General features: G+C 29.2%; 1 protein-coding gene and 1 pseudogene across 4 annotated transcripts; both read right to left on the reverse strand.

Moving 5' to 3' along the window:
* Window positions 1-358: 358 nt before the first annotated feature.
* Window positions 359-1,410, reverse strand: LOC145183013 (uncharacterized; annotated as a pseudogene).
* A 1,687-nt stretch (window positions 1,411-3,097) lies between these two features.
* On the reverse strand, window positions 3,098-13,007 carry LOC145193109 (uncharacterized). Of its 4 annotated transcripts, none has more exons than XM_090072416.1 (17): window positions 12,477-13,007; window positions 11,589-11,642; window positions 11,404-11,483; window positions 10,089-10,222; window positions 9,751-9,839; window positions 9,483-9,556; window positions 9,070-9,179; window positions 8,876-8,993; window positions 8,535-8,725; window positions 8,312-8,403; window positions 8,082-8,170; window positions 7,859-7,890; window positions 4,588-5,650; window positions 4,273-4,440; window positions 3,981-4,091; window positions 3,661-3,713; window positions 3,098-3,530 (listed from the first exon to the last, which is right to left on the reverse strand). In XM_090072416.1, exons 1-17 carry the CDS (start codon window positions 12,514-12,516, stop codon window positions 3,488-3,490), a joined length of 2,541 nt encoding a protein of 846 aa, XP_089928542.1. In that variant the 5' UTR covers window positions 12,517-13,007; the 3' UTR covers window positions 3,098-3,487. The 4 variants fall into 4 exon arrangements, with proteins under 4 accessions (XP_089928542.1, XP_089928541.1, XP_089928544.1 ...); XM_090072415.1 differs by having other exon boundaries at window positions 3,981-4,094; XM_090072418.1 differs by having other exon boundaries at window positions 3,981-4,094; window positions 9,070-9,175; window positions 11,404-11,443; window positions 12,477-12,552.
* Window positions 13,008-13,047: the final 40 nt, after the last annotated feature.

The raw sequence follows: 13,047 nt of genomic DNA on the forward strand, positions 1-13,047 counted from the left end.
TTTGCGCCAACCAACCTACTCAAGGGGTAAGTTGACTCACAATAATAAAAATTAAAGTTTAAGGTCCTATTTATATGTATTCCAATAATATTTTAACCCCCCATCCCTTTATTTTTTAAAGAAATCATAGCTGAAATATACTTTTATCAATATCATCAAACTTTTGGGTCAAGTCATTGTAACATTTTAAGTAAAAGAGTAATTATAATTAAAAAGTATATAATTAAAAAGTATAATATAATTAAAAAGTGAAAAAAAGTAAAAACAAAACAGTGTTCCCAATTTATGGTTATACAATATTTAAAACGTATATTGTTTTATTACATGAATATTTTCAACTAATTGAGTTTCAAATCGGTTAGCAGCAATTATTGCAAATGAAAAATAAAGAGTTTTTGATTATGCATGACTTGAGAGCCCAGAGGTGACATTGGGTGCATTGAACCCAGACTTCTTCTGGTTTACTTTTAGAAAATATTTCAACACAAATCAAATAAAAACACTCCTATTCTACAGAGCTATTTGGACGATTCAAATTTTTTCCAATTAAGTGTATACTTCCTTTACTAGTTGATCTTTTATTTATCTTATTATTATCTTTATTTAACTTTTTTGTTTGCTTTCTCTCTTCAATTGCTAACTTTTTATTTTTAGCTGATTCTCTTTCTATTTTTAAAACATTCTTATTTGGTGAATCTGTAAGAATTGATGTGGCTCTATTTTTTTTATTAAACCTTTTTCTTGGTTCTACTTTTTTGAATGGTCTTAAATCTTCAGGCGATAGAACTACAGTTGACTCTGTAGATGCATTGTGCATAATATTAGCTTGAAGATCAAGATATGGTTCTGTATCTTTTGAGCAACCAGCTTCTAACATGTCATTCTCTGATATTGTAAAGTCAACATCAATTACATTACTTGTGCTTTACTTTCCACAGCACAGTCTTGTTTCGGAGATGGTCTATCTGTGGTATAGGCTGGCATAAAATCATGTTCACTAAAAATGTTAACATTTAGTGGGAGAATTCCTGTTCTTGCAAAACCAGCCTTGATATTATTAGGGGTACATGCTAAAGGAAATGAGTTACCCACAATACCTGGCATACTGTAAATAGACATTGTGGAACCAGGGTGCATTGTCATCCATGCATCATAAGCTGTGATAGTGTATTTTTTAAAAGGTCCAAATACACTTCAATCTAGAGGTTGAAGTTTGTGGCTGCAATGTGGAGGAAATAAACAAACTGATACCCCATTTTATTTAAAATAATCTAAAGCCTCTACTGAAGTATGAGAGTCATGATTGTCTAATAGCAACAAAACAGGTCATTCTTTCATACTTCTGGCATATTTGAAAAAATGATGGGAAAACTGTAAAAATTGAACTTTGGTCATTCAACCATTTGGCCTGCAGCTTTTAAATTTCACACAAGGAAATAGGAAAAATGGAGGAACTGAATTTCAACTTGCAGAAACAGTAACTGCCACAGTTACTAAACTGCCTCTCTTAGCAGAAGTAACACCCAATTTGTTTTAAACCTTTTCTTGCTACAATATGATCTGGAGTTTGAACTGTGTAATACCAGTTTTATGGATAAAACTGGTATTACACAGTTCAAATTCTCCACTTTTTAACTTTAAACGGTGAAGAACAATTTGTAAATTGTTGTAAAACTTTTGAACATTTGTTGGATTAAAACTGGAAACATGTGCTTGACTTGTTGCCTCAGGTTTTCTTATTGACAGTTTTTTGTGCCTTTTGAGGTAAGCACTGAACCAGTCCTCTCCAGCTGCTTCATTTGCACCCCAATTATGAGGCATTTTTATGCTATTCGTTTTTCCATACTGATAAGCTAGTTTCCTTACTTCCTTAGGAGGAAGTCCATAATAAATATCAACATTAACCCATTAGTCAACATTAACCCTTTCGAGACGAATAAAAATACGAATGTTTTTTTTTTGTTTTTATAATTTTGTTAGTCAATAGTACCTAATCAATTGGAAAAGTGAAAATAAAGCATCAAGGTTTTGGCAGGGGTGGTGGTACAAATATGTAGCAGCAGTCTTCTTTAGTGGTTCATGTGTACCATCAGTACAATACGAATATTATTCTTGAAAAAAAGTTAGATTATTTACTGTTATATAATAGAGTATTTTTGCTCAATAAATATTGTATATTTTTGACAAATTGTTTTTGTGTTTGGTTTTCCGCACATCTACATCTACGTCTTGGTGTTCCTTCCACAGGAAGATGTGGATTTCCCTCTCGACAATGAACGTTGTACAGCCGCAATTTTTCTTCCCTCATTTATCATTTTCTCTGCCAGGTGAACCAAAAATTGCTTCCAAGGAATTTTATTTGTGTGGCCTCCTTATGTTTTATCCAAACATTTACAAGGGACATCATAAGTAAGCGATAAAAACTTTCTTCCACCATTTATTCGATTTACGATCCAGTTCATACAGTCCTATCATTTGGTCCGCTAAATCCACCCCTCCCATAATCAATGATATATTAAGAATAACTAGATGTCTAACTGCCGTTAATCGGTATAAGGAAAAGTGAAGCAAAAATCGGCCATTATGGGGGGCAAAATCTTTACGCTATTTATCAAAACAAAACAAATACGAAGCTTTTGATTTGTTAAATTTGCCCCCCATAATGGCCGATTTTTGCTTCAAAAAATACGCGAAAGTTAGACATCTAGTTATTTTTAATATATCATTGCCCATAATATTGCGATGAAGCGCAACCATCTCTGGGCAAGAAACATTACATTATAAGCCGTCTTTCAAAGTTTTCGTCGCTTCTGTAACATCAGATTTATGAAAATTACTCAACATAAGGACTTCTTTTGTGTCTTACCATTTTACAAATAGCATCTTTACTACACTTAAACATATATTCGCCTCTTTTCAGCTTTTTATTGACTTTAGGTAAATATTTTCTATTTTTGTTGCACGTTTCTAAAGCGTCATCAATCAATAAAAATAAATGCATTTCAAGCGAATTTTACTCACAAAAGGCGATCAGCTATGTATTTTAGTGGTACATATATGTACCGAGAGTCTCAAAAGGGTGAAAGTGATTACAAAATTTTTATTCAAATATTTCGACTATGTCGACTAAAAGTCGATTTTAAAAAAGGTATTAGCCGATTTTCATCGACTTTGAAAAATACATTAATCGATTAAGTCGACCGTCGTATAATTTCGTAAAAACAATAATTTTTAACTCATTCAACATTAAAGGGCTAAAGTAACCCCGTTTTACGGTACACTTCATGTAAAATATACTTTCGATCTCTAGTAGGTGAAAAGTATAGAATTACCAAGATTTTATAGAACTTATCATAAAAAAGAATCTTTAAAAGAGCTCTTTAGGGAAAGAAGAAATCTTTAGAACTGTTTTGTTATCACCAAATGGAAACTTTCATTAACAGTAACATCATAATTGATAACACTTTCTTCGTTAAAGAACCGAAAATCAGCGTGTTGCTTTTCTAACAGGTTCTTTGTTATTGCCCCAACTAAATTAAAAAAAGTACTTTTTTTAATTGAGTTTTTTAAAAATATATCGTTGTTTACAATTTCGTTTAAAAAACGGAAACTTAAGTGAAATAATGGAAGAACTTCGACGATTAAAAAAGAAAAACTTACTTGTCAAACAAACGATTCATTTCTCTTTCGGCTTCTTCTTCCTTATCTGCTTCCTGTAACAAAAAAAAATTGATCATACTTGAGAGGAAAACATAACCTTGTAAAGTTTAAATCAATTTTTTATCGATATTAAACTCATCAATTTTAAAAAATTAAATTCTCATATCAATTCCATGGTTTGCCTTTAACAACATATTAATAACTAATATATTAGTATACATGTATAATATGTAATTCAGGAAACGTAGGATCAAATGAACTTCATCCATAAAAATAAGTCAAATTTCTTAAAATTAAAAATATTTTTTAAAAGCTGTCACCTCCTTAAACTCATCAAACAACATGCTTTGTTGTTCGTTGTCACTTTTAAACGCAGCAAGTTCATTTCTTCCAATGATATCTTTAGTAGGTTTGTTCCAACCAACAAACCGCTGCTAGAAATCAAATTTTCACGAATTCATACTTTTCACGAATTCACGTCTTTAAAGCATGCTTAACTCAGAGAATTGTTTTTTCCAAATTAAGAAATACAGTTTTCCATTTTAAAGTTACACAATTATCATTTTAACTGAAAATATTTCAAGTCAGCTTTAAAAGAATCCATTTACATACCTTTTTAAAAACTTTAAAATTCCTAGGCTTCTTTAAGGGGGCTGGTAATGGTTGATAACTTTTTTGTTTAAAGAAATTTACCACCAGCGCTTCAAAAGATATTTGTATAAGGTGATGAGACAAACCGTTAAGGTCCGGATCTTCCTCGTCTTTAACTACAACAGTTTTCTAAAAAAAAAAAAAAAAATTGAAAAATAGACGTAGTGTTGCCTTAGGCTTTGGAGGTACCTACTTTAAGTTTGGTCCCTGAATAAGTAACACACTTCTTTCTGCCACACAAACGTATAAAATTAGAACAAAAATCCAAAGAATTACTTTATCGTGACACGATATGAAGCCTTTCACTGCTTCAGTTTTTTTAATCACGGGAGGAAACTCTTCACTGATTAAGTCTTCATCGTGAAATAAGCGTTCTGTCTGTTGCAAATCGGTTTGAGATGGAACTGAACCATGGTTCTTTCTAGTTTTCTGAGAAAGACTCAAAGAAGAAATATTAGGTACAGTTTTACAATTGGGATCTTCACTTAGAAAGCTTTCACTTAACCAATCATTTTCAGAACCTTTACTAAAGCAATCATTTTGAGAATCTTTAACACTCAGAGGAGATTGTTTTGACTTATTGTTGGGCGAAATTAATTCGAGTGACTTTCTATTTGATATGATCATTTCTTCGATAGGATTTCCTTGACTTTCGTCAATTGCTTTCAAGAACTTGTAATTCGTAGGACTAGGATTATCAACGTTGTTGACTCCAGTATTCAGACTGCCAGAACTATCATCTTTTATAAAGATCGGAGTTTCAAAAAAATCACCTTCAGATTTAAAATCAAAAAAGTTATCTACTAATTTTGCTTTTTTATGGTTTGTACCCCCTGACGATGATTTCCTTTTATTTGAAGAAGCAACAGAGCAATAGGTATCAGCAACAGTTCTATTGTAAGGAGAAAATGACAAACTAGGCTTTTCTATCTGGATATTGACTGTATTACTTGCGAGAATGTCATCTATAGATGACTTCTCTATTAGTTCAGACTCAGGGATGACTCTATTCAAAATTTGTGATTCATTTATGGTCATTGTAGCATTTTTACTTTTTTTTTTATTTTCAATCAATGAACCAAATATTTCAGAACTTTTTATGAAGTTTTGATTTTTTTCAGTGAGATTAAAGTTCTGCACAAGGTTTTTTTGAAGTTTTGCAGTTGGATTAAAGTTAAAAGGGTCTTCTTCAAATGAATTATCATCTTCTTCAAATGAAATGATGTTTATTACTTTTGGTTTCTCGCTCTGAGATAGACATTTAGACTGATTGCTGCATAATGTAACCTTTAGTTTTTTTATATCAGGTGAGTTTTCTACGTTTTGTTCGGTTGCTTTTCTTAAAATTAAAGACAAAAAAAAAGTATGAAGCCCACAGTAAAAAAAAAAAGATTGTTTTCACTTTGAGTAAGTCTAATGTTAAATTTTAAAAGTCTGATTTTTAGTGAACTTAAAAAATAAAAGAAAAAAGAAATTATATATAAAACATATTTATAATAAAAGGAGTTTATATATAATACATGCTTATATATATTAACACATATATAGAAATATATATAGCATGCATAGGGCAATCTATACAGCTATTCACGAAAGTTTAAACGATTGCAGAATTTTCAAATCTAATCTTCGGTTTTTCTTGAATAAAAACCTAACGGAAATAGATATCAAAATAATTATTTTTCCAATTTGGTAAATAGGTTATTTGTTAAAAGAATAAAAAAAAGGAGGCTTTGACTCATTACCGTTTACTCAGAAATTTCATTAAAAGGTAGGTGATACAAATTAAGTGGTTTCACAAAAGTTTAAACGATTTTATTTAGGATCAATTATTTGCTAATTAATTGATAAATCCACTGCGAAATTTTTTTTCGCAGCGAATTTATCAATTAATTAGCAAATAATTGAGTAGTTTTTCAATCAAAAAATTCATCACAACATCATCAGGCAGCTTTTAATTCATTAAAAATCAACTTAAAATATTGTGAATTTCAAATTAATTTCAATTGCGTGCAAATGGGTCGAAAATCAGTTTCTAGTGACATCAAATGGCAAGTTATTGGTATGGCGCGGACAAAAAATCACACAAACGTTCAAATAGGCAAAATGCCTAACATTTCTGAATATTGCGTTAGAAAAACCATCAAAACCTGGGAACTTACCAAGGACGTCTCCAAGATGCCGCGTACTGGGAGACCATCCAAACTCAGCAACCGTGACAAAAATGGTATATTCAGAATAAGCAGAGAAAACCCCAGACTCAGCTACAAAAAGCTAGCACAAATCTTCAATGAGTCGAAAAATAATCCAAAAGTTAGCAGAGAGCTCGTGAACATTGTCGGACAAAGGTATTGGAACGTACATAGCTGCTAAAAAACCTATTCTTTCAATCACGGATAAACGTAAACGACGAGTGTGGTCCAAAGAAAGGCTGGACTGGTCTGTAGAACAGTGGGCAAAAGTTATTTGGAGTGATGAAGCTAACTTTCAAGTTGTAAACCGCAAGGGAAGAATCTATGTCAAAAGATTTGCAACTGAGAAATATTCAGACAGGTTTTTGCAACATCGTCGACAAGGCGGTGGAGGGTCGGTTGGCATCTGGGGATGTTTTTCTCACAAAGGTATAGGCTTCTGTGAGCTGCATGAAAGCCGAATTAATCAATACACCTACAAGAACACATTGGAAACGTGTTTAGTTCCATCAATCAGACACTTGTATGGCAGAAGAAAGCAATTCATCTTTCAACAAGACGGGGCTTCAGCTCATACAGCACACTCAAAGAATATTTTTTGAAAAAAAAGTTCAATGTGATGCCCTGGTGCCCTAGATCACCAGAACTCAACCCAATCGAAAATATTTGGTCTTGGATCGACAATCAACTGACATACCATGAAATTCAATCAACTCAGCATTTAAAGCAACTTTTGAATGAGTACTGGCTGAAGGTACCTCGCGTGATGTGCATGAAATTAGTTGAATCAATGCATAAACGAGTTTATCTTTGCTATAAAAACAAAGGAGGACACTTCAAATATTAATTTCGCTTTTTTTTTCATTTTTTGTTCGAATGTTGCAATTTGTTTAAACTTTTGTGCTTCTTATTTTTCCTATAAGATTTTTTGTAATAGCTTTTTTCTAACTAAATACTAAAATTTTTATAACATGTTCATATTCATTTTAAAGCTAATTACTTTTTCTTTAATAAATAAAAAAAATTAAGTCGATATCATTTTACAGTTTTTCTTTATTAAACAAAAACCAAACATACTTGATAAAGATTCTGCAATTGTTTAAACTTTCGTGAATAGCTGTATAATATATTGCTAAAATATCAAATATTATGTGGAAATAATTTAAAAAAAGAACAACAAAAACAACAGAAGAGTAGCACACAAGACATTAATTTATGTAACACAAGATATTAATTTATTTAACACATGACATTAATTTATGTAACACATGACATTAATTTATGTAACACATGACATTAACTTATGTAACACAAGACATAAACTTATGTAACCCACAACAGATCCTCATAAATACCTTTTCTTGTCACTCAAAGAACTTTCATTTGACTAAAAAGCAAAATGTGTATTTACTATTATAAAAATGTTACAATCCAAATACAAAAAATAAAATTAACTGAGGATTGCTTTGTTGGAGCATGTGATCTGCATTTCTGATTTGTTATTCTCATAACATTTCTTAAACCTCATTTTAACAAGAAAAGCGCTTTGTTGACTAAGAGTTACAAAATGATTTATACCTGTATTGATTGTTGACAATGTGTTTGCTGTGATTGAATTGTGAAAGTATCACTTAGCAGCTGAGAATGACCAGTGCCAATCCTTGGAGCTAAAAACATAAATTGTTATATATAACATGTAAATATACATAATTTAGTCTATGGATACAACAAATAAAAATAAATAAATAAAAAAGAAACATCTTAAACAACAAAAAACAAATAAAAATTTATCACAGAATATTGACAACCTGCAGCCGTTGCAGGGTTACAAAAAGATTGGAGTGATGTATGTAAGATAGCAAGACCAATTTCAGATTCACGTATAGGACGAAGACAGTTACTAAAAATATTATCAATTTAAAATATATAACAAATAATTTTTCTATTTAATTTTTGTGCAAAATTATCTCTTTAACAAAAAGATATAATTTAAAATATTTTAAAATCAAAATAAGAGAAAAACTAGAAGACCTTTTTAACTTAGCATAAACTTCTTCTTTAAAGCTCTTCTCTTCACTTTGTCCAGACAAATCATCCTTTTTTTCTGTCTGTAAAACCATTGTTTGCTTTGATGACACAGAGTTTGTTGTAGATGTGTCTCGCTTGGTTTTAAGAATGACATTGCCACCAGCCAACTCAAAAGCCAGCCTAATACGTTTATACTGAAACAAACAATAACATGTTTAACTTACCTTCCCCCCTCCCCCACCTAAAAACAAAAAAAAAAAAAAAAAAAAAAACTCTAAATAAATAGTTAAATCTAACGGAATTTCTAAAAATAAGAAAACAAATGAACTGAAAAAAAAAAACACTTGGCTGGAAGATAACACTAGCAACTGTTTTCCTTCCATTAATGATTTTCTTTTGCTGTCTGGAGTAAACAAGTGCAACATTTGTGACAGACTGTGCTCAGCAATTGGTGGCAAATAACTAAAATTTATTTTTCAAAACTTTAAGAAATAAATTTTGAAAAGTTTGTTATTTAATAATTCTTATTAAAACTGACCTTCTTTCATGAGGCAAAAGACACCCTTGTTTTTTATCACAGCTATTTAACAAGTCTTCAAAATATTTTGGTGTAACTATATACTTTGCAGATGCTAACGCACATACTACCTTTAAAAAATATGAATAAGGAAAAACAATTCATCCCATAAAAAACTAAAGTTTTGTACATTCAGTTTTCCATTCTCACTTTCAGATATAATCAAGATATTTGCAGCAGTTTTCGTGATCAAGTTGACATTGGCAAGGAAAGGAAACTTTTAAACTTAAAACAACAAAATTACATTTTATGTAAAAAAAATAAATTTCTAGCAGATAAGAGAAAAACGCTTTGGGATACTTTAGCTTGAACAAAAATATCCCAAAAACCATTAAAGTTTCTTCAAAAACATTTCATATAGAGGAAATGCTTACCTTGATTGTGAATATAAGCTTCTCCATGACTAGATGAGTAGCATCTTGATTCCAATCTTTAAATGTAGCCCCTCCTGGGGGAGAAAAAAGTTGTTGATTAGTTGGTGTAAATTGTTTATTTACATTTAATCAACTTCTTACTACAATTTTGTTATTTTTTTTTTAATTTGCCTATTTATAAAACAAAAATCATAAAACTAAAATATTTTCTATGAAAATTCAAAACACAATTTATAATAAGAATTTGATCTTCTAGCAAGAAAATAACCAAGTCGATGCATAAGAGATTTAAAACTTCTTTTTGATTCAGAACTACTGATGCCAGACAGCACAGCATTAATAATTACTTTCTTCAATCTGAAAAAATAAGAATTGTAGCAATATTTATATTATTAAAAAACAACTGAATGCAATGATTCTAATTACACCCAGTATAATATTTCTGAAACTAATATCTATTATCTGATTAAAATAGAGACTCTTACAAATGTCAATCAAAAAGAACAGTTCTTAGTAAATGCTTCTTATTTGTAACCACTGATTATTTCAGGCAGCTAAAGTCTAAAACAATCAGATATAATTTAGGAAATAAAAAATGTGACCTACATAAAGCTGACTGGATATTTTCCAAACTGGATAATATCATTTGCGTTGATTTTTATTTTTTTGTTTGGTTGAGCTTTTGATTTATTGATGTGTATACCAACTTTAGATTTATCAACAATTGTTATCTCTGCACCCTAATAACAATCCTTTTTTATTTAATTTCACATTCATCTGTGTAATAAAAATTACTAAAAGTTTATTTTTATTTTTACCCATAAAACAAATAAAAAATAACAATATCAATGCAGCAGTATTTTTACAACCTTTATAAATTTTTAAAATGGCATCAAACTGTTAAAACAGAGAACAACTATTAATAAAATATTCTTATTTTTCATAGCTTCTCAAAAGAATAAATTCTTGATAAAAATATCCAATAAGAATAAATACTTCTAATTATATCTGTAAAATTTATGCTTCAATTTAGGTTTTACAGTACAAATCAATCACTTAACTTTTATTTAATATATTTTATCAAATTTTCTAACATTAAACTGATGGAAGATTTTGTCAATTCGACTAGAGATGAAAATCACCTTCAAATTATTCTTTTTATTTTACAGAAATTATTCTTTTTATTTTACAGAAAAAAATGTGAGCTAACTATTTTTTTTATTCCTTTTAGATAATAAGATGTTTTTAATTTGTTTAAAAAAGAAGTATATTTGTCTAGTCTTGAAAAAGTCAAATTTAAAATCAAGCACTAACACATATTTTAAAAATTAAAAAAAAAACCATTCTAACCCCTAGAGGGCCTATATATTGGGAACAGCTTCTCAGCTAAACTTCATATAAGTTTTTGGTCACTTTAATCTATGTGTATATACATATACATATATGTAAATACATATACATAGATGTATATGCATATGTATGTAAGTTTATTTAATTTGTTTTTGTACTTAGAACAGGGTTTCTTGGCTTTATACAATACACTAAATCTCTCTCAGCTTTAACTAACCTGAAATCAACAGCCAAAAAGTAAAAAAGCTAAGATTAAACCATGCTCAATATTTGCAGCAAGAAACTCTCTTCAATAAAAAGTTTAAAACTTTTGCAAGAAATCACAACAACTGATGAACCTAATTAATGGAAAAAAATGGAGCCTGGAAAATTGCTTCCTTAGCTCAAATATTGAAAAACCTCAAATCACTTTAAATTGATTTTTTTTGTTCTATTAACTGTTGTTTTTAAGTTTTTAAGACTCCTATTTCTATATGTTTGTGTTTAGACTACTTATTACTGACATAGAATTGATGAAGCTGCTCACTAGATAACTTAAATGAAATAATAACAAAGTTAAAAGTAACCTTACTTCTAAATTTGTTGTCTTGATATCAACCACAGCATGCTTTCTGCTTATAGTTGCATCACCATGTAAAACAATGTCACAATCTTATTTCAAATTAAACAAAAGTTAGCAAAACAAAAAGGATGAAAGCAAAATGAATGAGAAGCAAGTTTTGGAAAACTCCTTAACTTTCAATGTTTTAAAATTACCTTTGCGTCCAATTACATAACTTCTTCCATGCAAAAGAGGAAATTGAGTACCACCTACACAAATTATAATTTAATTAAGACATCAAGAATAATTGTTAAAAACCAATAAATAATCATACACATCCATATATATATATATATATATATATATATATATATATATATATATATATATATATATATATATATATATATATATATATATATATATTGTTGCCCTAAGAATTATTTTTTTAATAGCAATCTCAACTTCATTTGTATAGTTTATGAAATAAATAGGTAAGGTTTAGTATATTTGAACAACATTTACTAGTGCCACAATCAGTTTTTCATTTCAGATTTATCTAACATGTAACTATGCTGAATATTTAACAAAATTCTGTACATTTACAAACTTTGTACTCAAATATTGATGAAAGCAATTATTTTATTAAAAAAAAAAAATTCACTTGTGGTATCTCTGAGTAATTATGCTTAAATATTTATTTAGTTTAGTAAGCAATAATGATAGCAGTCATGTTATTTTCCACTTGTTTGAAAAATTAGAATTTACAATATTCCTTTGAAACCATATTTATTTTTGCTTTTAGCCTTCAAAATTATTTGAAAGCAAAAATAAAAAACCTTAAACCAAAACTTTGAACACATTATATCTACTAGAATCAGCCAGTGCAACCTTATTGGACTGATTGAAGTCAAAATATCAACTTTTTAATTTTGCATCAAGATTTAGAGACTTGAATATTTGGACCACAAAACTGAAAGAGGGTTATTTTCATCCAAAGGTTTAATGCAGCTTCTTTTCTTCTGTTGTGGAAACTTTTTTTTCTGTAGTCCCAATGATTGAGAAATAAACAAAGTAAATGGTTAGAAAAACACAAAACTTACTTCCTGTATCCTGCTCATCTAATTGCTGAAGAACCCACATTTATATTTATGATAAATTTGTTTTTTACTGACAACAAATTTTTGCAGATTTTAAGACAATTAAAATACACTAAATTAAATTTATAATTATTTCACTTAAAAAAGATAATAAAAACCTGTCTGATCATTCATTCAAAGATTTTATGAAAAGATATTTCAACACATTAATTGAAACAGTTTAAAAATTATACCAAACCCAAAACGTCTTTAAGCAAGTTTCATAAGTTTCAAATTGGACCAAGAAAGCAGCTTATACTAGCAATCAAAAGAAGTTTGATGGCAAATTTAATTTATCAAACATCAGAAATTGACAAATTTATTAAACAGTCAGTAAACAAGAACACTATGAACTTAATGAATACTATTCCCATAAGTCACTCTGTTAACTCTGTTTATGCAACTTTTTTTCAATGTTATTTGAACAAATCCAAACAATGAAAATTATATATAAAAGAAGCATAAAATAACTTCAAATCAATGTTCTTCTAACCTAAAAGATTTTTTAAAGAAAATAGTTGTGAAAAGTTATATA

This window comes from Hydra viridissima, unplaced genomic scaffold (genome assembly GCF_058129835.1).
Source record: "Hydra viridissima isolate aposymbiotic clone 2 unplaced genomic scaffold, HvirCarnegie_v1 scaffold_15, whole genome shotgun sequence".
In the NCBI taxonomy this organism is placed as follows: domain Eukaryota; kingdom Metazoa; phylum Cnidaria; class Hydrozoa; order Anthoathecata; family Hydridae; genus Hydra; species Hydra viridissima.